Below are 25,047 nucleotides of genomic sequence, written 5' to 3'. Positions count from 1 at the left end.
TGGAGCTACGAGGAGGCCAATAGATGCTGGAGGAAGTTCCTACTCGAAGATCCGTTATTAATTTGACGGGGAAACCTATAAATGACACGACTGCGTCTGTGTTGGCAAGAGCCCTCAATTTTGCTCCCACACCTGTTTCACCACCATTACTGGACTTCGTCAGTACCATCGAAGAAGCTGTGCGTCGTCTTGCTACATATGAAGCTGAGGAAGTGCGCCGGGAGTCTTGTCGTGTGTTGACAAGAGCTACACCGCCGAAGAACAACATCTCGCCTATGGAAAAGGCAGCCCTCTGGAACTTGCAAGCAGACCCGGATACAGTGGTACTTAAATCGAACAAAGGTAATGCTACTGTTTTAATGCTACAGGAGGACTATATTAATAAGATTAATACTTTCTTAAGCGACTCAACGTATCACAAAATCGATAAGGATCATAATATCCGAGTGTTGAGGAAAACAGCAGAACGTCTGACTAACAGTTTCCTTACCTAAGGAGGTAATTAAGAAACTGAAATCAAATAGTTCAGTTGCACCTAGGCTATATGGATTGCCGAAGATCCACAAGGATAACGTGCCATTACGTCCAATACTGGAGCAGCCGCCTACGAGTTAGCAAAGTATTTGCCGTCTTCGTTCAAACCAGTGGTAGGAAAGTGTTCACATCACATAAAAAATTCTAGTGATTTCATCAGCAGACTTAAGTTATTGCAGCTGCAAAGTTACGACTTGTTGGTCAATTTTGATGCAATTTCACTTTTTACAAATGTACCTCTTGTGGACTCACTACATCTCATTGGCAGTAGGTTTGGAGCTGACATTACAGCGCTGTTTGAGCGCACCCTCTTCTCTACACATTTTTTATTTAAGAACGAGCTTTATAAGCAATCAGACGGTGTTGTCATGGGTAGTCCTTTGTCTCCCCTGGTGGCCAATCTTTTTATGGAAGATTTTGATGTGCCAGCACACGCCTCTGCCACTTTTAAATCAACAGTATTTTGGCAATATGTTGATGATACTTTTATAGTTTGGCCTCATGGTTGGGATCGTCTGCGAGAGTTCCTACAACATCTGAACTCCACACACGAAAACATAAAATTTACTATGGAGTTGGAGAAGGAGGGTAGCCTGCCGTTTTTGGACGTTTTGGTTGGACGTCAGAGCCATGGTATACTCGGTCGTTCAGTAATACAAAGCCCACTCACACAGACCTTTACTTGCAAGCCGCTAGTTGCCACCATCCGGCACAAACGATGGGTGTTTTGAAGACATTGATTCACCGAGCCCACGTCATCTCTGACACCGATAGTTTGCAAACGGAACTGGAGCACCTGCAGACTGTATTTCTGAAGAATGAGTATTCATTCCAGCGAGTGGGGAGAGCAAACCTGTAAACGACGGAGCAAATAAGAGGCCTTTAAAACGACTGCCTATTTACCATATATTGGTTTCAGCACAGATAGGCAGAATACTAAGAAAATATAAAGTAAAGCAATCTTTCGCCTTCCTGCAAAAATTTCGTCGCCGTTGGGATCTATTAAAGACGACCTAGAGCTGCAGCAGGCAGATGTTTACAGGATTCCGTGTAGATGCGGCAAATCTTACATAGCGAAAACGACGTGTACTGTGCAGGATCGCATTGTAGAACACTAGCGGCATATTCGCCTTCTTCAGCCTTGTATGTCTGCCATCGCTGAACATTGTATTTCCACTGGTCATGTCATGAATTACAGTGAGACAAAAATTGTGGCCCATACGTCTAATGTTTCGAGTTCTATTGTTAATGAATCCATGGAAATACGACTGTCTGACAATGAGTCACTTATTAATCGAGACGCCGGTTTTCAGTTGAGTTTGGCATGCAATCAAGTCGTTGAAAAACTTCGTGTCCTCCGTAGCCGACGTAGTTCTGTGATGGAACCGCGGGAAGACAGTCAAATTGATATCGATGCGGCGAGTTTTCACCACGGAGGGCGCGCGGCGCAGCACAATCGAACGCGCACAAGTAGCGCATGCGCAGTGCCAAGTGAACTCACCACGCATGTGCCGTCGGGGCCTTAAATACCAGAGCTCAGTGCGTTTTTGCCAGTACAGCCCGAAAATGGCCAGAAGACTCTGCGCCGAAATATTGTGGCAGGAATTTACAAACATCCGGCAGTTCTAACAATATTTTATTTTGCTTACATGGCGGCAAAATTCTTAATTTCATGTGCTTTTTGGACACAATTACAGTTTATAGCTAATCTCATTTCTGCTGCTTCTCTCTAGTTTCATCTTCCTTTGGTTTACTCTCAATCCACATTTTGCACTCACTAGGACTGTTCATTCCGTTCAACAGGTCTTCCAATACTTCTTCACAGGCCGGCGATACTTGCTCAAAATCTGATCAGTTTTGTGTGTCAAGGCATTATAATTGAAGTGTTCTATTATTGTGTGCTTCCATGATATATCATCAATGTTGCAGTGTCTGTTAAATTCTGTACCCAATTTTTTGAGGTTAGTGATGTGTGTTTCAGTCTGGAATTAATTACTATCCTTTGGATAAGCAGCATGTGCATCGAGCAACCTGTTTGTCTTGCATACAGCTGAAGAGTCACCCTTGACACTGTGTCACATTGGTGCTGTGAGAGAGTGGGCTGAGCACACACGTGAACACATGTGCGTTACTGGGGCAGAGTTCGAGAAGTGACAGACAAAGGGAAGTAAATTGCTCTGCAACCAAGAATGGGAAGCTTTTTCCAAGCTGGTACACACAGGAGCTGTGTGCAGGAACTTTCACCGTGAGTGTGGGTTGTGGGTGCTGTGTCTAAGAGTGGTCTTAGTGTCCTATGGTTAGTTAAAGAAGTTATAATTATTGTTTTTGCTGTCCATTGCCAAGGACCATATACTGTAATTATTATTGTTGTTGCCCAATTCTGTGTACTGTGGCAAAAATTATCTTAATTTTGATCCACTGATTTTTTTCATTTTTTTGAAGAAATTTTAATTGTTTCTTTCTCGGTTGAGTTCTGCTTTCAAGAACGGTACTGGGCTACAAATTAAGTTCTATTGTAAAGAAGATTTTCTGTTCAATAAAATAAGCTTTTAATTTATCTGACATCTGCACGACACCCAGCCTGAGCCCCACTTCATCCAAATCCTGTGCTACAGTTAGTGACAGAACATGGTTGCTTAATTGTGCAGTAGGTCGAATTAACTATACTGTGTCAGTGAGGAAGTGAGGAGATTGGCATATTATCTGTTGCCACCATGCATGAACGAATTGAAGTGTCTAATATAAGGAAGATGTTGCAACAAGGAGTTATTTGCCATTCTGAACCACCTTATTTATCTCCCGTATTTATTGTTCCTAAACTGCCTGGAAAATCGAAACCCATAGTTCATTAGGGAGAACTTAATAACTAGGTAGTCCACTGCATCATTCTGTTGTCGGCCTTGCGTACCGGTTTTGAATGGTTAGCAGATGCCTTTTTTTATCTCATTGGTTCAACTAGACATACTACCAATTCCACTGGATGAAGAATCGAAACGTGCCACAACATTTGCCTCCAAGTAGAGTTTGTTACAGTTTAATAGCATGTCTTTGGAGTCGCCATTGGCACAATGTTGTTACTGCTGCTCTTTGATATGTTGCTTCTGAAATCAAGTTCAAATTCATGTTCTACCATTATGCGCACGATGAGGTGATTTTTAGAAAAAATTGGCAGGAGCATATGGAATACTTGAGGAAAGTGTTCACAACCTTTAGAAAGATAAAATGTACAGGCAAACCTAAAATGATGAGGGTGGGCTCCCTCACATGTCGTTTCTATGGTACGTTGTGTCACTGAGGGGAAATCAGAACAGATCTTGAATGTACGAAAGCCATGAGAGAATACCCACTGATGAGAAATTCTAAGGAAATAGTAATATTTGTAATATTTGTTGGGATGGTTATTGTTTTTAGGAAGTTCCTACCGAATTTCGCGTAATTGAACAGGCAATCGAATGAGTTATGGAAAAAGGCTGCAAATACAGCGTTCAAGGGCTTGAAGGAGGCCTTGGTATGTGTCCCTGTGTTATCAGTGCCAGGCTTTGATGAAAAATTTGCCATGGAAACTGATTCTCAGTGGCTGTTGTGACTCGTGTACTACTTCAAATGTACCCAGGAAGAAATGGGATCGAGCACGTCCTTGCAGACGGCTTGAGCCACATGCTTCACCGGCAAACAGGTCAGGGTAGTAAAATACAGAGAGTGAATCATATTTTGTGGGAATTACTGCATTATTTAATAAAGCTGCCAAGGATTAGGAAGAGGATGAGTCTTTGAGAGCAATTAAACAGAAAGAGGAGAAGTGATTAAGCTACATTCTGTAAGGAATGGTATCCTGATTGAAATACCTGGTGTAGTACTCAGCCCAGGACAGTGGTACCTACGCGAGTTGTGCCTATGTTACTTGCCTATTTTTATCAATTTCCAGTGGCATGGCGCTTTTCAAAACATGTACCATAATACACAAAGAGATCACATGGAAGAGTATGGATGGAAATATTAGGACTGTGTCCTGAAAGTGCAAAACCTGTTCTATTAGCAAGTTGACACGCGATATTAAACATTAGACATTGGCTTCTTAACCTGTAGAACGTCAGATGGATAAGTTTTATATCGATTTTGTGGATCAGTTTCCCAGATCACAGGAGGAACAAGTCGCTCTGGTTTGTGTGGATGCCTTTTCGAGGTTTTCTTGGTTGTTTCCTACTAGATCGTCGGCCACACAATTTCAAATGTACTGGTTGAAGAGAGTTTTTGATACCTTTGCTCCTTTCCGAGTCTTACTTTCTGATCATGCCATGGTATTTGCCTGCAAAACTTTCAAGGAGTTGGTCTGTGATTGGGAATCAGGCATTCTGTTACGGTACTGTCACCCAAACCCTCTTTCGCGGAGAGAGTAAGCCATAACTTAAAGACAGCCTTGACTGCTTATCACCGCTCCAGCCACTCTAAGAGGAACACTACTTATGTGTTGTACTGAGCGACGTCCACAACTTGGTGGTTAAATGATCCAGTGGACTGTACAGTGCAGAATACAAGTGATGCAATGGGTGTATTGATTAACAAGTAATTTTACGTACAGAAAATGAATGGTTATAGTGCCACATATTACGGTTCTTGAGTGATGGCACACTGAGCATGTGAATGTGTTCTCTAAAGGTGACAGTCATTTTAATTTTGTTAATTACCGATCATGAATGTGATTCGTTTCTATGTTTTATTGTAAAGAAGGTGATGTTGTTTCTATTACATTGTGAAGGTCATTGATTTGGTTTATGCCATTTCCACGAAGGAGGTTATCTTGTTACTTCGCTCTGTGATATGTTTTATGATGCAGGAGATTGAACTGAGAAATGAGTATTCTTATGTAGTCCTATTGGTAGGTGATAGAAGTGTGTCATACTGACTAGTCGGTGATGGAAGTAGCTGTAGAACAATATTTAGCTGTATGTAATGTGGGCGATCTATATTACGTCTGAGAGTTGTCTTCATTTTCTTGCTTAATTTCAGAAGCTATAATTCTTTTCTTTCCTCACTGTGGACAGGGACCATGTATTGTAATAATTATTGTTGTTTCATTATAATGTGCTGGAGCAAAGTTGTTTTTAATTCTGTTTAGTTACATTGAAGTCTTTGTAATAATTATTCTCGTATTTGAGCCCTGCTTTCAAGAAATATACTACACTGAAAATTAGGTTCTTTTTAATTGTTAGTGTTTGATTGTCAAGGAGATCTTACATGTAATAAATTAGTTGTTAAACTGAGCCTACGCCTGCAGAACCAGTAATCGAGTCATGTGATATTAGAAGCAACATTACACATGTACATATTGTTTACTGACGGTGAGATTGGATCTGAATCATTTTCTGGCCGATGCAACGAGATGGCTGAAATAAACAAAGTGGAGCTCGGTAGCGGAAAGTGACGAGAGCCGGGGTAGCAGCAGTCAGCAGTCTCCAGTTCCCAGCTCGTTAAGAGCCCGCAGTGTGTTTAAGCAAGCGAGCAAAACGGCGAGAGAATATCAGCACCGATATGTGAATAATTAAAATGTTCACAAAAACAGTAAAAATATTTACTGTCTAGCTACAGAAATTCTGATTACACTGTTGAACTTGCAGTAAAAGGATGAGTCCAATAAAGTGTTCACTACTCACGCAATACCAATATCAGGGATGTTATAAATGCATGTACAGGGTGCATCACCTAAAACTTGCACCGCAAATATTGCGCAAGTGGAAAGTGCTATTGAAGTGTGGTTTTCCCAGAATGGATTGGTAGTCAGGGGCTCGTATTGTTAGCCAATCAACAGACTGTAATAGTAGTTAGAAAGTGCATTTTTTGTGCAAACATACAGTTTTTTAAGTGGAGCAATACCTATAGACATTAACAAACGAAAAATATATCAAACTATAATGCCGGCGGTGTTTTTTGCAGGATTCTAGTGCGAGTCGTTTACGAGATATCGTATTTTGAGAAGTTCTCATACTGACACTTGTACAATGCCTGTGGTAGCATACACTAAAGAGCAACACAGGAGCATAGACTAGTTATGTGAATTCTGACCAGTAGCGAGACAATTGACAAACAGAGTTTTTGTTCAAAAAGAACAGCAGAAATACACTCTTCATGCCTGATATGGAATGAGCACTGCACACCTGCTAGGATTTCAGCAAAGATATCTGAGAAGGCTGCAGTAACACGTATTTGCATATCATTGCATGTAGCTGGTAAGTACTTGCAGATAGCGTCTTTCAGCTTTCCCCACAGAGAAAAGTCTACGGCGCCAAACCTGTGTGCGCCAAATCTGGGAAATGGGATAGCCAACGTACACATCCTCCGAATCCAGTCCAACAATTTGGAAACAATTCGTGAAGACATGCTGTAGCACTCTGTGCACTATAAGGTGGACAGCCATCATGTTGCTACCACAGGTTCCTCCTAGTTTGCACTTGACTGCCTTCCAGCATCTGCGGAATATGGTCTGTTAGAAAGTTGCAATACTTGTGCGCGTTTAGGGCCTATGAGCTGATGGTTCACTATCCCACACAACACATTTACACTCCATGGACGCTGATGTTCGTCCTGTTGAAGACAACGTGGATTATTAACAGGATAATAGTGCATGTTTCGGTAGTCTACTTGGCCATGATTGGTAAATGTGGCTTCTTCACTAAACAAGATTCATGATACATCTGGAGCATCCTGTCTTAATGCCCATTCTCATTAATCGTTCCCATGCAGCTCTTGATGAAGAGAAACGTCACAGGAATGGAACCTATTTCGATGGAGAATGCCGACTTATGCCACGTTATCATGCAATTGCGTGGAAGTTAACGTGTGGATCAACTGCAATAGTAGCAAGAACATTAATTTCCCTCTCTCCTGTCACCTCTTGTCTCCTTCTGTTACGTTGTCTAGGTGTTACACTACCACTTTCACATAACTGGTTGAAGAGGTTGATAACTGTCGAGATGGTTGATGTATATTGGAATATCTTGCCATGTAAATTATACAAGAAAAAAATACATTCTTCCTGCTCTCTCCATACATCATCATGAGCACGTCGGCTTTTTCTGCATTGGTAAATCCTATTGGCCACTCATGACATACTGTTTGGACTGTCACACACTAACTGATTAGCAAGTCACACCGCACTCAAGGAACACACAAGCACACTGCAAGCAAACGTAACAACATTGTACCTAGCATCTATGTAGGTAGAATGGCACAAACAGGTGTCAGTGTGGAAACTTTTCAAAATACGATAACTAGTAAATGACTCACGCAATAAACACAACTGATATTCTGATTTACCCTACATTTCGTCTGTTAACACCAGTAGGCACTGCTCCATTTAAAAAAGTGTATTTTTCCATAAAAATACACCTTTTAAGAATTATTAAAATCTGTTGACTGGTTAACAATATGAGCCTCTTACGACCAATCCAGTTTATGAAAAGCACTCATCAATAGCACTTTCTGTCTCTGCAGTATTTGTGGTGCAAGTTTTAGGTGATCCATCTTGTATACATAAATTGTTTGGAGTAAAATTATTCACAATTACACACATTTTCATAAGCAAACTACATGCCTTCTAAAAGAGAATGACGACAGATACAGAATGACCCAAAGTGAGATATTTTTCAAGAAAAGGGGAATTGGTTATAAATAAAATATCATATAAGTGTTAAGGAGTACCGAAAAAGGAAGTTCTCGACAGCTACACGAAAGGATAGCGTCTACTTACATTATTGACGCTATTAGCTTTTATTGTTTGCCTTCTAATAAGTAAATTTGGTAACATGATGAAGTAAGAATGTTAGTTGAACAGTGATGTACTGCAGGGGGATGACGTAGTAAGTTGCGAGCATCACTAGGTTTCGATTTGTAGTATCAAAAAATTATCTAAAATGTATTTTCAGCTATGTATAAATTTAGTATGTATATTAAAGGAATGCAAAAGAATTATATAATATATCTTATTTGTCTAATGTGACATATGTTTAAATATCTTAAATAATTTCAGTGGAGCTTTAGAAGTTAAGAGCTGACATTCGTACAGTGATAGTGTTGGGACAACGTTGAGGGTGGAGCGAACAGAGCATGTTAGAGGTTTCTCCGTGGCTCTCTTTGGTCTGGGTAACAGCTCATGTAGCCTAAAAGCTGCTTACGATAACGCCATGTGCTCATAGGTGGACTTAGTCATCTCATTGTAACAGTTTGTAATTGTATATGTGTCGGTGAACACATCTTAACATTTCTGTCTCATATTTCTTCAACATATATCTATAACGGCAAACTACAATAGGCATGACAGAAATACCTTAAATAGTCATTCCAACAGCTGTAGGTTTGTTGTAATCTATCTCACTCAACAGCAATTGCATTTTCCATAAATACGACACTGCTTTGGAAACTGATTTTTCAGATTTAAAGCACGAACGCCACATCAACCCTCCCATTTTGTTAGTAGCTTCACATGTCTAATTTTTCAAAACTTTTGCATACTTTTACCAAAACATCATTATTCACTAATTTCAGATCATTGTTTTCAGTTCCTTGTAGACCTTGCAGAATCTCCACAGAGGGAAAATCGGCAACAATTCAGATCTAAGTAGATTCCTACTCATCCAAAATTAAAACATTTTATTCTTTAGCCGCAGAAACAAATGTTCTTTATTTGTTTTAATTAACCTAATCTGAGCCTATATAGTCCCTCGAACTTTTGGTAGATATCAACTCTTAGTCCTGATAATGGGCTAATTGTGATTAATTTTCCCAAAGCTGTAACACTCCCCTATAAAAACTGGAAAGAACCGCTCAGTACTACTTGCTCGTGCGTGGATATGGACTTAAACATTCTTGCAACATTTCTGTAAATTCTGTAAAGTTGTCGATCAATGTTAATCACTAACTCCCGACTATAGTAATGTGAAACGTTAACTGTGCCACAAGAGCCTATGACTCATCTGATATACCTCAAATGCACCATCTGACACTTAAATTTCACAAGGTCCAAACAACTACAGGTATTCTTTATTTACAAAGGCCTGAGATGTAGACAGACAGACAGACACTTGACTCAAGAGTAAGCTTTCTCACCTTTTACTACTCCTCTCCAAACCCCCTTTCTCCTTTTAACAGTGTTACTCTGAATAACGCTGCCTCCTCTGAGGACTCTACAGTTATTTCTAATTTAATAGTATGGACAAATAACAAGTCATCTTTTAGGAGTTTTCCACACACGAACCACTACATTCAGCGACTACTGGCTGTGTTAGGGAAAATTAATTCATTAGAAACAGTCTGGCATATAAAGTAGAATGGCGCTCACAGAAACACCTCCCGACGCTGGCTGGCTCTTGTGTACCTGTATTTATCAGACGAAATCATGAGTGCACTTCCCTGCCTTCAGTTTGGGTATGAAATGAAATGAAATCCCATGCTTCTTTACAGAGCATAGGGGAACGATGCGGGAGACCCGCACCGCTTTACTAGGCAAGGTCCTAGTGGAGGTGGGTTGCCATTGCCTTCCTCCGACCGTGATGGGGATGAATGATGATGATGAAGACAACACAACAACACCCAGTCATCTCGAGGCAGGAAAAATTCCTGACCCCGCCGGGAATCGAGAACGCTACCGCGAGACCACGAGCAGCGGACATTGTTTGGGTATATTGAAAATATTTCAAATACCTACCTAAAATACTATCCGAATCGGTTGATTACTCGTCCTAGCCCTCCTTTCAACAGATTTGGAAATGATAAACTGATCTTCACCTTCGTGAGGCGACAGTTTGAGGGATGTCCTTTATAATCTCCCGTCTCCCATATACTCTGTTTCTATGTAGCGTTCTCTCGAGCACTTTCTTTGCAATTATACGTGTGACACACTGATTGACTTCTGCATATCAACAGCTGATCGGTTGCACAAATGTATCTGTCTGAGGTCTTTGACGCGAGAGTAACTTTAACTTGTCTCTAGTGAGGTCATGGTCCTCACATGTGGCTCGCTTGTCTTGAAGGAAAATGAGATGTTTTGCTTCAGTCTGTTCTGCTAGGGTTACTCTGTAGTGAAGGTGTGGTTTGCTCGTATGTGATGAGCGTGGTTTCATTAACATCTGCTGAGACAAAGGGAGGAAGCCATGGATAAAACCGCAGTGGGTTTGTATTGGCTAAGTAATAATAACAAGCACATACGGCTGTCCTATAAGCAACTTCTCCGCAACACCTACCGAGTTGTATTGGAATAGTGTGCTGCTCATCCAAGGTTATCGCATGAGCAGCAGAATGACACTTGCGGTTACGATCAATGTGAGGCAATTCCGTCATGTATACGCATTGTTTCTGATTCGTGATCTGGTTTACCAAGCTGGTATTTCATTCACCAAAAGCGTTTGTATCTTACATGATTTTTCACATCTACTTTATGGAGTAAGTCTTTGCATTACGATGCTGAGGGCACTAGATAAATCGTGCAACATTAGTCTCTTTACTTTCTGTAAAATTCTTGTGCTTTTTGGGATCATCAGACTTTATAATATCGGTATCCGCAGCTGAAGGTATGCATCCTTAAAAAATAAACGGCAAACAGCTGTAATATGATCCTTTAATAGTATTACCGGTTTCACATCGTTACAGTTGTATCTATAGGTAAATCTAAGTAAAGAATAATAGGACATGACGGAATGAAGAATTATAAAATATTATAAAATTATTTTGAAAATTTAGAATGACAGTAATCCAGGGAGAAAAGTATACCACATACAAAGGACATAAATGACAGAAGAAAATCTAAATATAGTAGTAGATTGAGTTATTTTCAGTCTTTACAGACCAAAGTAGAGCCAATTGGACGTCCCATCATTCATAGTCAAGTTGCAATAATTCGTCACAATAGTGACGACAGTCAAAACAGGGGAAAACCAGGAAAAAGGGGAGCTTATGGCTGGGGGCGATGGACTGTTCTCACCAACATACATCAGACCCATACCGTCAAGACCTTAAAATAACAGGTCTTATTCTGCATCTTTTTATTGTTACTTTCTTCATTCTGCTTTTATTCTACTGCCCCCTATTGGTGTTCTCCAAAATGTCCTGTCTTTTATCACGATTTGTGTTTAACTTCGGTTTCAACCATAAGTCCCATCTTTTTTCTGGTTTTACAATTTTATAGTGCCTTTTACAGCTGATTTAGTTCTATGGCCATCTTCTTCATTCCGCCTGTTTTAACTTTTGACTTTCGTCACTGGTGTGATGTATTATTGCAGGCAGACTGGGAATGATGGAACTTTCAATGCACTCAACTTTTGCCTGTAATCTTCTGAAAATAAGTCGGCTACATTATTCAAATTTGCTTCTGTCAGGTACTTTCTTTGTGCATGATGCTGTATTCTTCGTCGCAGATTAATGCTATTCCAAAACATTTTTATAAAATTTATTTTTATTTTCATTCTTAATTTCCTCATATGCTAATCTTTTTCATTTAGATGTACCTGAAGATGTAACTCTAACCTTGTGAAAGCCATAGTGCTATTAAAGGATCATAAAACAGCTGCTTGTAGTTTATTTATGTCAATTTTCAAATCAACCGTATCGTGTCACAATACAGTGAAAGCCTACGTACAAAAATTGCTCCTGCTGTAACGATCAAAGTGGCAATATGGCCGATTTAACAACAGTAAATAGACCACACAGGATAGACATCGGAGAACTTCACCTGCAGCATGCTGTAGGTTTGTAAATTTACACTGAAGTTAAAAGAAAATATCATTTTCTTATTGCTGCTCCGTTCCTTTCTAGTAAATGTGAATGAAGTGTGCCTCTTCAAGATGGCAGTAACGAAAAACAACGAGACTTGGGGCAGAGGTAATTACAGAAATATTCTCGTGCTTTGATTCCATCTATAGTTCAATTAGAACCACTTATGCTTCAAGCAATGAATTCAGATATCAAGAATTTCATTCAGCATCAGCATCAGTGTTCTGCCTAAAGGCAGGTTTTCAAATGGTAGTTGTCCAGGCTGTCCGGTCTTCTACCGTCCTCTTCATGTCTGCATAATTTCCTCTTCCCTTTATGTAGTCTATCATCTTGTATCTCCTTCTTCCTCTCAGTCTTCTCCCACAAACCAATCCTTCCAAAGCATCTACTAGCAATCACTCCCTTCTCGATGAATGTCCCAACCAGTTCTTTTTCCTTTCTCTTGCAACCTTCAGCAGACATCTTCTCTCACCAACCCTTTCCAATACTCTTTCATTACTCACTCTTTCCATCCAGCTTATTCTCTCCATTCTCCGCCACATCCACATCTCAAATGCTTCTAACCTTTTTTCATCCTCTCGTCTCAGTTTCCATGTTTCTGCCCCATATAGTGCCACACTCCAGACAAAACATTTTCCAAGCCTTTTCCTTAGTCCTTTATCTAATTTGTCACATAAGAGTCTCCTCTTTCTGTTGAATGCCTCCTTCGCTATGGCAATTCGAGTTTTCACCTCCTGGCGACGTCTCAAGTCTGCAGTTATTGTGCTTCCGAGATATTTAAATTCACTTACTTGGCTAATAGTAGATTGTCCTATTTTAATATTGGACAGTCTGCGTCTTGTACTGATGACCATACTCTTTGCTTTTGCTGTGTTTATTTGCATCCCATATTCCACACAAGCTTCATTCAGATCTTTGAGCATGTTATTAACTGTCCGCTCACTTTCTGCCACTAATACCATGTCATCAGCAAATCTTATACATTCTATTCTCTTTCCACCAATACGTATTCCCCTCTTCCCATCTAAGCTTTTCGCAATAATCTCTTCAAGGTATACGTTAAACAACAGTGGGGAAAGGCAACAACCTTGTCTAATACCTCGTCCGATGCTGCTTCCTTCTGATATTTCATTTCCAATCCTTATCCTTACTTTCTGGTGTAAATATAGATAATGTATCAGTCGTCTCTCTTTCCAACCTACTCCTTTCCTCTTCAAGATATCCATCAGCTTGTTCCACTGAACTCTGTCAGAAGCCTTTTCTAAATCCATAAAAACAGCAAAGATTTCTCTACCCTTTTCCACATATCTTTCCCCTATAGTTCTTAGCAGGCCAATAGCATCTCTTTTTCCTTTTCTAAATCCGAACTGCTCCTGTGCAATCCCTCTATCCAGCTTGCCATATAACCTTCTATTCAACACTCTCAGCAAGACTTTAGCTGCATGAGAAATTAGAATGATGGTCCGATGTACTTCACATTTTTTAGTGTTTATCTTTTTCTCTATTGGTATCATAACTGTTGCAGCGAAGTCATCAGGCCATTCCCCTTTGTCATATCTCGTTACAGAGGTAGACTATTTACTTTCTTGCCTTGTTTCCCAGAATTTCATTAGCATCAGTGAATTACTTTCCGATTTCGATAGTTTCTGGGAAGCAGATGTCCGTCGTCCCTTTATTATGTTCAGTAACTATGTCGCATTACTATGTCACAATCAAAAGATCATTTCAGATGCCAAAAGAATTTCTGTTGCATTACATATGCAAGTCTGTGACGAATCACTCTTGAGGACAGTAAGGGCGCTTAATAATATTATTTCCTTTGGGCTTTATTGACTTTGTGTAGAGAACATCGTTAATCATGGCAACTGAACTTTGGAGCTTCAATGTGTACTAGCGAAGTCACATCAAATTTAACAGACACCACACAACGAGCACATACGCCTGCAGTGCAACGTGAGAACAGCGCAGGGTTGAGGAGCACGTCGTTGACCGCATGGCCGATCTACAGTCGAGTAGTACGTCTGGAATGACTCTCACAAGTAACCAAACCACCAAACTGTATCGAGTGGTATTTACAACAGAATCATGGAGCAACAATGCGAGGATTAGGATAAAACTTTACTCTTCTAGCATATGCGATTGACATTTCTTTGTTAAGAGTTCTTGTTACATGTTGAAAACCAAATATCCAACCTTAAGGTTCGTTGCACACCACTTCTATAGCACTCCGTCTTCAGGCCACAAGTGGCGCACCGGGACCATCCGACCGCCGTATCATCCTCAGTTGAGGATGTGGATAGGAGGGGCGTCTGGTTAGCACACCGCTCTCCCGATCGTTTTGATGGTTTTCTTTGACCGGAGCCGCTACTATTCGGTCGAGTAGCTCCTCAGTTAGCATCACGAGGCTGTTTGCACCCCGAAAAATGGCAACGGCGCATGGCGGCTGGATGGTCACCCATCCAAGTGCCGGCCACGCCCGACAGCGCTTAACTTCGGTGATCTCATGGAAACCGGTGTATCCACTGCGGCAAGGCCGTTGCCACACCACTTCTATAGCAGCTCTGAAAACGAACGGCTAGTTGCGGCTGAGGGTGCGGCTGGCCTTGGCAGGACTGTTGCTTGCAGGAGACGCAGTGGCCTCCGCAAATGTTGTCCCATTCACTGCCTGGAATCAGTCTGTCCTCTGGAACAGCATTCTAAAAAAGTGTTTCCACTGTGTCGAAACATTAAGAGGCAACGAAATAAACCATGATATACGTATACCCGTAAACTTGATAATATTCACACGAACAGAAACGGAATTAGGAAATGAAACCACTTAACTCACCGAGCAGCAGCGTTTAACACCTTGAGATAGTTACCAACTGTAGTGAGTGACAGATTGCTCTGCACTCTAGAACATTTTTACATGTACAGCAACGTAAATTCCTCTGCACATGTCACTGTAACACCGGGTTGTTGTTGTTGTGTTCAGTCTTGAGGCTGGTTTGATGCAGCTCTCCATGCTACTCTATCCTCTGCAAGCTTCTTCATCTCCCAGAACCTACTGCAACCTACATCCTTCTGAATCTGTTTAGTGTATTCATCTCTTGGTCTCCCTCTACGATTTTTACCCTCCACGCTGCCCTCCAGTGCTAAATATGAGATCCCTTGATGCCTCAGAACATGTCCTACCAACCCGTCCCTTCTTCTTGTCAAGTTGTGCCACAAACTCCTCTTCTACCCAGTTTTATTCAATACCTCCTCATTAGTTACGTGATCTACCCATCTAATCTTTAACATTCTTCTGTAGCACCACATTTCGAAAGCTTCTATTCTATTCATGTCCAAACTATTTATCGTCAATGTTTCACTTCCATACATGGCTACACTCCATACAAATAATTTCAGGAACGACTTCCTTTCACTTAAATTTATACTCGATGTTAACAAATTTCTCTTCTTCAGAAACGCTTTCCTTGCCATTGCCAGTCTACATTTTATATCCTCTCTACTCCGACCATCATCAGTTATTTTGCTCCCCAAATAGCAAAACTTCTTTACTACTTTAAGTGTCTCATTTCCTAATCTAATTCCCTCAGCATCACCCGACTTAATTCGACTACATTCCATCATCCTCGTTTTGCTTTTGTTGATGTTCATCTTACATCCTCCTTTCAAGACACTGTCCATTCCGTTCAACTGCTCTTCCAAGTCCATTTCTGTCTCTGACAGAATTACAATGTCATCGGCGAACCTCAAAGTTTTTATTTCTTCTCCATGGATTTTAATACCTACTCCGAATTTTTCTTTTGTTTCCTTTACTGCTTGCTCAATATACAGATTGAATAACATCGGGGAGAGGCTACAACCCTGTCTCACTCCCTTCCCAACCACTGCTTCCCTTTCATGCTCCTCGACTCTTATAACTGCCATCTGGTTTCTGTACAAATTATAAATAGCCTTTCGCTCCTTGTATTTTACCCCTGCCACTTTTAGAATTTGAAAGAGAGTATTCGAATCAACGTTATCGAAAGCTTTCTCTAAGTCTACAAATGCTAGAAACATAGGTTTGCCTTTCTTTAATCTTTCTTCTAAGATAGTTATAATTAGTAATTATAATTAAACTTTAACTATTTAACACATTATAACACGGAAACTAATTACTGTACGAGTACCAAACTTGGCAGCATTAATGTCCAGAGTATGGGTACATGATATCCATGCGTCACAGTGCCATCGTCCACTTGCAACTATGGCCTCCAGGTGCCGTGATCAGTCATCGTGATGCACAGTCTCACAGGCCTAAGCAGTCGCAGTGCGCTTGTTGACGTGTCGACATGAGCTTGGACAGAAGGTGGCTGGCTCTGAGCACTATGGGACTCAACTGCTGAGGTCATTAGTCCCCTAGAACTTAGAACTAGTTAAACCTAACTAACCTAAGGACATCACAAACATCCATGCCCGAGGCAGGATTCGAACCTGCGACCGGAGCGGTCTTGCGGTTCCAGACTGCAGCGCCTTTAACCGCACGGCCACTTCGGCCGGCTTGGACAGAAGGAGCAGCGCACTATTGGTGAAGCTCTGTTATCAAAACAACAGTAATGCTGCAGCTGCACTTCGAGAATATCGCCACCTGAAAGGATTACGGAAAGGTCCTCTTTCTCCACCTGCTGTGCGGAGCATGATGAAGTTCAAATCAACTGGAGAACTGGGCGTCGCTCCGGGAAGAGGCCGACGACCGGTTACACCACAGGTGGTTGATGAAATCACTATTGCTATGGCAGACAATACTGCGCGCAATTCCCGATCGTCAGACAGTGCGCGTGTTCTATCACGACGAGCATCCCGTTGTCCAATGTACGGAAGATGCTTCGAACCATTCTCAAATGGTACCCATACAAGATCCACATCGTACAGCAGCTTACACCACATTACGCACAACGACATGTTGACTTCTCTCTCCACTTTCTCGCAAGGACTGAACCATCCTAAGGACAGACGAAGCACATTTTCTGTGACGGCTGAGGTGAACATAGAAAATTGCCGAGTGTTGGGATCTTCACCTTATTTTCATCATTGGCCCATCCTTTTTTGAACAGGGTGGAACTCAAGGACCAAAGACGTGAAGTGTGACTGGCCGGTATTACTGCCGTATGCTTCACCAGTATGTAATATCCGTCCTACAGAGGAAAGACCCATTAAACTCAAACAATTTTCACGCAAGATGGGGCCCCGCTGCACGTTTCTATTGAAGTTCACCTGCTTGTCCGATACACGTTTGGAAACTATGGAATTATCAGCCGATCGTTTTAAAATGCTTGGTCCACACGATCACCTGATCTCACTCCCTGTGACAGTTGCTGGTTGTTGGGCTAACTGAAGAACCGAGTTTACCAGGGGAACATTCACACGTGTGCTGATCTGAAGCGCAGCGTATCAAGAGACGTAGCCAGCATACCAACGGATATGCTTCGTTCTGCTGAAACGACTCTTTCAGACTCTTCTTGAAACTGATGAGCGCCATATTGAGCCCATTTTGAAGCAGTAATGGAACTGGTATATAATGGTATGATGTACCGTAGCAGCACATTAAAAGTGTTTCAACTGAATCGATTCTGCATTATTTCTCTTCCCATGTACTTGACATTAATGCCACCAAGGCTGTTACTCGTCTGGTAATTAGTTTCCGTGTTGTAACGTGTTAAATAGGGAAAGTTTAATTATAACCACCCGGTATTTAAGGAAAAGATATTTAAGGAAATTCAAACAGGCGTAACACTGTTTTCGACAAAGCCATAGCTGTAGGAAAGGCTGTTTTAGATATTTCCAAGGCACTTGTTGGAGATTTGCATTATGGGCATCTATTGTAGAAATTTGAGACAATAAACGTTAAAACATGTTACACCGACACAGAAAACATTATATGTCATGTAATTACCTCATAAATTAATGATGTCATTAAAGTGATGTGCATAGGATTTTTGACACTGTGTCGATCCTGAAAATAATATTTCATACGTCTATAGTAACAGAACGGATATACTGAAAGATTAATGTTTGGGTGACATTACAGAATTCATTGTTCAGCAAACAAAAATCATCCACCCCAAAGAAACAAAGTGAGTAATGCACAAAGCAAAAGACGTTGCATTTACTGATTGTTATGTCGGTTCTTGGTTGAATATTTTATACATTATGAATAAAACATAATATGGCGTAATATTCTACAATATTTATTATTTGTTACAAGAACCGGTTTTCCGCAGTTACATCATCAGGTACAAAGATAAGAATGTGGTGCAGAGAAATTTTGTTGGATCAAAGATTTTGAACTAGTACATGTACAGAGTATCTTTCTTTCCAGAGATAAAAAATGTAATGTTAGAATTAGGAATAAAATAAGAGGGATTATTTAAGTGTAAATGTTATTTAAGATTATTTAACTGAAATAAAACATGTGACAAAGTAACTAATTAACTATAGACAAATTACAACAGTTGTACAGAGAAGAAAATAATTCAACAGAAGCTTTGGTGACATGTTATGAAGATGTGTCTGACAAAATAATCTTGTCTAAATAGGTCCTAAGCTACAAACAGATTAGACATAACAGTCATATTAAGCATGTGAGTGAAGCAGCTGTGATTATATGAAGTAAAATTTTTTAACACAAGAGAAAAATTATAGTACCTGAAATAAAGAAAACTGAGCTTTTGAGTAAGATGAGCAATTTACAACAGGGCCTGGATGGGATTATGAGTAGTATCAGCTGTTAGAATTGCCAAGTACTGTTTGGTCATTCAGTGCTAAGCCTGGGTCGATAGAGACATGTTTATTAATTTCCATTATTTCTAGACAGCTCTTCCTTCCTTTATGTATGTGATATAATACTACATGCTTCACCTTGTAAATATGGCCCTCTTTAAATAGATGGTCTGCAAAAGTAGTCTCCTTTTCTAAGATTCCAACTTCTTGTTCCTTCCAGCGGATACATACTGCCCTGCCACACTGGCCAATATAGAATTCGGCACAATTGCAAGTAATTTTATATATTGCACTCTTTAAGAAAGCTGGTGCGCTGTCTTTACCATTAGGAAAAAAGTGTCCAACAGTGTTGGGCACATAAAATGATATTTTTACATTCCTGGATTAAAGCATTCTGTCTGCACCCAGTGAGACTTTTCCTAGGTATGGAATTGAGCACCATTTATTGTATTCTTGAGGTACTGGATCAAGGACACGGTATAGAAGAGAGTACACCTGTTGTTTCTGCTTTTTGTGCACTATGTAATCCACTAAGGTAGGAGGATAGCCACTGTTTAATGCTGTTGGTCTGATTGTATTTAATTCCATTTGGAAGTTGTCTTCATTTATGGGGATAGTTATTAGGCGATGTATAATAGAATGAAAGGCAGCATGTTTAAGGGTGACTGGGTGTTGAGAATTGGCCAGTATTACTATATCTGTGGTGGTAGGTTTCCTGGTGATCTTGAAAGTATGAATATGGTCATTGATGCCTATGGTTGGATTTAGATAATTTATGTAGTTACCCCCAAACTCTATTGTGAATTTTGTACTGTTGTCTTCAGAATTTAGTTGCTTGAGGAAGTTTTTTTTTAAATTGTCTGGTGCTTCATGTCCATGAGCACAACTCATCATCTACACATCGAAAACAGTATCAAACCTTGGAAGAAAGTGTATTATTTTCCAAAAACTGTGTTTCATGATTTCAACAAGGACTGGACTGAGGACGGGATCCCATAGTTAGGCCATCCAACTATTTGTATATCTTGTCACTGAAACGGAAATAATTATATATTAGACAATTTTCTGTATCTAACTTTATGTCATCTGTGATACCTGTGTTACCTCCTGATTTATCTAGTAAGTGTGTGAGAATGTTAGGCACTCCTGAACAGGTATATTAGTGAATAAGTTGCTAACATCAAAAGAACCAGCTTGGTACTAGCGGTATTTGCATATCTTTTAACTTGTTCACTGAGACAACTGAATTAAGGATACAATGACTAGGTTTGAACTTGGTTTTGGTCTTGATAAGGTCATTTAACACTCTAGCTAATTTGTAACGTGGTGCTGAGACTTAAGATACCAAAGGACGCATTAGGGAGTTAGAGGGCCATAAAGTCTGGGTGCTAGAGGATTTATAATTGTGGGGAAGTAGGTGTCGGAGTCTGATATTATATTTTTCACAGTTTGATAACACTATTAACTTTATCGTTATAGGGTTGTTTGGGGTCTTACTGTATCTGATGGAAGTTTGTTAAAAAAAATGGTTCAAATGGCTCTGAGCACTATGGGATTTAACTGCTGAGGTCATCAGTCCCATAAAACTTAGAACTACTTGAACCTAACTAACCTAAGGACATCTCACACATCCATGTCCGAGGCGGGATTCGAACCTGCGACCGTAGCGGTCGCGTGGTTCCAGACTGTAGCGCCTAGAACCGCTCGGCCACTACAGCCGGCTGGAAGTTTGTGGCATTTAGGAAATCTTCCACTTTGTTGCCATAGTCACGTTTGTTCACTAAGACAACAGCATTTCCTTTGTCTGATCGGACTGCTAAAACATCACTGTCAATCATTTTCTTCTTGAAAATGTTTACTACTTGTTGCTCTTTAGGTAGTGGGGCATTAGAAACGAGGTTGCGAGTAGATACTTCCAGTTCATGGCTACGAGATGATTAGTGGAGATGTCCTCACCTAATGCACATTCTAAGTATATTTTTATTATTTCCAGTTGTTTTTCGCAGACTTTTTGTGGCGGAGCATATTTGGAGCCTGTACTCAGTATACTGAGTTCTTCGTCCGAAAGATTATTTACACGATCTAAAAACTTTAACTTCTGAATTGTTTTTGAAAATTGTTTAACACTGAATGGTTTACTAATGGCCGAAACACGTATGTGCGTTAATTTCAGGTGTGTACATATGTGATCACGAATGTTGTACCACGATTTCATTTCTTCTTTGGCCCATGTTTTTTGTGCGTCGTCTACTGTCTTTTTAGAAGCAGTAGTCTTCCATTTTAGTCTTACATACGCACATCTACTGCTTTTTCTGTTGAAATTAGACTGAAACGGACGGGGAGTAAGATTTTCTTTCTTACGGAGGGAAGTTTCTTATTGTCGCGACGGGACACTGTCGTGCGGAACTACAGCAGGACAAAGATTTTGTCAGCCGTAATTCAGAAATACCTGAAGCTGAGAGTTGGTGAACTGAACTACTAGTGTTTGCTGACTAGGGAAGTCCTGTTTTTACTATTAATTCTGTCAAGTTTAGTGTTCTTTGCAGTTCCCTTAATTCTTGAACACACACTTTCTCTACATCCATTATGCAATATTATATTCATATTTGTTGTGATGTGACAGTAACTGTACAATAAATAAGTCAATCCATTTACATATTTTCTGATCAAACCAACGTGAAGTGCATGGCAAAGGATACTTCCCATTGTGCCACTTATTAGGGCCTCTGTCTATTTCATTCGAGTACGGGGCTGCGACAAAACAGACTTATTAGATGCATCTGGTTCCGCTGAAATTAGTTTGCTCTTATCCTTCCAGCCCCTATGGGAGTGACAGGGGTGTTGTAGTATATTCTTTAATACCTTACTTAGAGTTTGTTCTTGAAAGTTTTTAAGTAGGCTTCCCCGAAAAAGCTGGCGGATATCTTTTGGTGTCTTCCCCTTCAGGTTTTTCAGCATTCCGATGACACTGCGCCATGGGTCGAACAAACCTGTGACCAACCGTGCTGCCATTCTTTGTATAAGTGCAGTATCCCTTGTTAGCGCTGTCTGATACGGTTTACCCACGTTTGAGAAGTATTCTAGGATGGTTCACCCAAGTGTTTTCTAAGCAATCTGCTTTGTACAATAACTGCAGTTTGCCAGTATCCTACTAATGAACTGCCGCATCCATCAGCTTTAGATAAGGTTGAGCCGATGTGATCTTTCCATTTTATATACCCACAAGTTGTTACTCGCAGGTATTTATATGAACTGACTGATTCCACTTGTGACTCATCCATTTGTTCTCTGTATGGACTTAACATAACACAGCCAGCAGTAATATTTGATGGAGTTATAGAGGAACGGTAACTAACATAAAGTGGCACACCAAAGTGGTTACGAAATGTCCTATGTGCCGTAACGATTCATTCTACGATACTGACCATTAAAATTACTACACCAAGAAGAAATGCAGATGATAAACGGGTATTCATTGGACAAATATATTATACTAGAACTGACATGTCATTACATTTTCACGCGATTTGGGTGCACAGATTCTGAGAAATCAGTACCCAGAACAACCACCTCCGCCCGTAATAACGGCCTTGATACGCCTGGGCATTGAGTCAAACTGAGCTTGCATGGCGTGTACAGGTACATCTGACCATGCAGCTTCAACACGATAACACAGTTCATCAGGAGTAGTGACTGGGGTATTGTGACGAGCCAGTTGCTCGGCCACCATTGACCAGACGTTGGGGAGAGATCTGGAGAATGTGCTGGCCAGGGCAGCAGTCGAACATTTTCTGTATCCAGAAAGTGCAACATGCGGTCGTGAATTATCCTGCTGAAATGTAGGGTCTCGCAGCGATCGAATGAAGGGTAGAGCCACGTGTCGTAACACATCTGAAATGTAACGTACACTGTTAAAAGTGTCGTCAATGTGAACAAGCGGTGCCCGAGACTTGGAACCAATGGCACCCCATACCATCACGTCGGTTGATACGCCAGTATGGCGATGACGAATACACGCTTCCAATATCCGTTCACCGCGATGTTGCCAAACACAGAACCTGTAAACAGAACCTGGATTCATCCGAAAAAATGACGTTTTGCCATTCGTGCACCCAGGTTCGTCGTTGAGTACACCATCGCGGGCGCTCCAGTCTGTGAAGCAGCGTCATGGGTAACCGCAGCCATGGTCTCCGGGCTGACAGTCCACGCTGCTGCAAACGTCGTCGAACTGTTCGTGCAGATGGTTGTTGTCTTGCAAACGTCCTCATCTGTTGACTCAGAGATCGAGACGTGGCTGCACGAACCGTTACAGCCATGCGGGTAAGATGCCTGTCATCTCGACTGCTAGTGATACGAGGCCGTTGGGATCCAGCACGGCTTTCCGTATTACCCTCCTGAGCCCATCGATTCCATATTCTGCTAACAGTCATTGGATCTCGACCAACGCGAGCAGCAATGTCGCGATACGATAAACCGCAACTGCGATAGGCTACAATCCTACCTTTATCAAAGTCGGAAACGTGATGGTACGCATTTCTCCTCCTCACACGAGGCATCACAACAACGTTTCACCAGGCAACGCGGGTCAACTGCTGTTTGTGTATGAGAAATCGGTTGGAAACTTTCCTCATGCCAGCACGTCGTAGGTATGACTATCGGCGCCAACCTTGTGTGAATGCTTTGAAAAGCTAACCATTTGCGTATCACAGCATCTTCTTCCTGTCGGTTAAATTTCGCGTCTGTAGCGCGTCATCTTCGTGGTGTAGCAATTTTAATGGCCAGCAGTGTATTATCTAATTTATCGGTTCTCAATAATGAGTGCTGAAACTATAGTTTCACTGTGATAGCTGTAGTAGCCAATATTTATATGCTTCAACAATATTTACACTCTCAGTCTTACTGTTATAGCTTTAGCAAAAACATGATCACCACTTGAATAGAAAAGAAGAAGGGGTGGTAAGCTTCGGGACCTTCGCTGCCACCTCCTCCCCTTACCGTAGCATCTTAATGACTACTGATGACCATGCTGTAGTGTATCACGATCTAAGGAGGAATACCCACATTACACTGCAAAAGCACTTACCGCATTCACACGAATCATACACACATGTAACTTAGCACGCTGAGGAGAGAAACCAGTCAACCAGAGTGTCTCACGAACATGCACAAAACGATCACAATGAGTCGGCAAGCAAGATACTGACTCATCATTCTCAGTGAGAGGGAGTTCCTTGACGAGGCCGCTAGTACCACGGAGCTCCACGGAGAGGTGGCCCCAGTGCGACGTGTTGTGCATGTCCTCCGGGAAGATCCTCACGGCGTACGGGTGTTCTGCACAACAAGAAGACGCTTGGATGAGCGAATGCGTATTTCGCCACTGGTAGCAGTTACTTCTGTAAAATATCTGGGAGTATGCGTACGGAACGATTTGAAGTGGAACGATCACATACAATTAATTGTTGGTAAGACGGGTGCCAGGTTGAGATTCATTGGAAGAGTCCTTCGAAAATGTAGTCCATCAACAAAGAGGGTGGCTTACAAAACACTCGTTCGACCTATACTTGAGTATTGCTCATCATTGTAGGATCCGTACCAGGTCGGGTTGACAGAGAAGATCCAAAGAAGAGCGGCGCGTTTCGTCACAGGGTTATTTGGTAAGCGTGATAGCGTTACGGAGATGTTTAGCATACTCAAGTGGTAGACTCTGCAAGAGAGGCGCTCTGCATCGTGGTGTAGCTTGCTGTCCGGGTTTCGTGAGGGTGCGTTTCTGGATGAAGTACCGAATATATTGCTTCCCCCTACTTATACCTCCCGAGGAGATCACGAATGTAAAATTAGAGAGATTCGAGCGCGCACGAAGGCTTTCCGCCAGTCTTTCTTCCCGCGAACAATACGCGACTGGAACAGGAAAGGGAGGTAATGATAGTGGCACGTAAAGTGCCCTCCGCCACACACCGTTGGGTGGCTTGCGAAGTATAAATGTAGATGTAGACGACATCAAAGTAACAC

At 41.2% G+C, this 25,047-nt stretch overlaps 1 protein-coding gene and 1 pseudogene across 1 annotated transcript in view; both read right to left on the bottom strand.

The window, feature by feature from the left end:
• The window catches only part of LOC126425550 (pancreatic triacylglycerol lipase-like), a 239,764-nt gene that overhangs the window by 4,015 nt on the left and 210,702 nt on the right, over positions 1-25,047 (bottom strand). Inside the window, exon 9 of the mRNA XM_050088316.1 lies at positions 24,243-24,369. Within this exon, the coding sequence (XP_049944273.1) occupies positions 24,243-24,369 (127 nt within the window). The remainder of the gene's footprint in view (positions 1-24,242; positions 24,370-25,047) is intronic.
• Positions 14,716-14,832, bottom strand: LOC126425010 (5S ribosomal RNA; annotated as a pseudogene).

Source organism: Schistocerca serialis, chromosome 1 (assembly GCF_023864345.2).
Source record: "Schistocerca serialis cubense isolate TAMUIC-IGC-003099 chromosome 1, iqSchSeri2.2, whole genome shotgun sequence".
In the NCBI taxonomy this organism is placed as follows: Eukaryota; Metazoa; Arthropoda; class Insecta; order Orthoptera; family Acrididae; genus Schistocerca; species Schistocerca serialis.
Note: the sequence above shows the minus strand (reverse complement) of the source record. Positions and strands in the feature narration are given on the sequence as shown.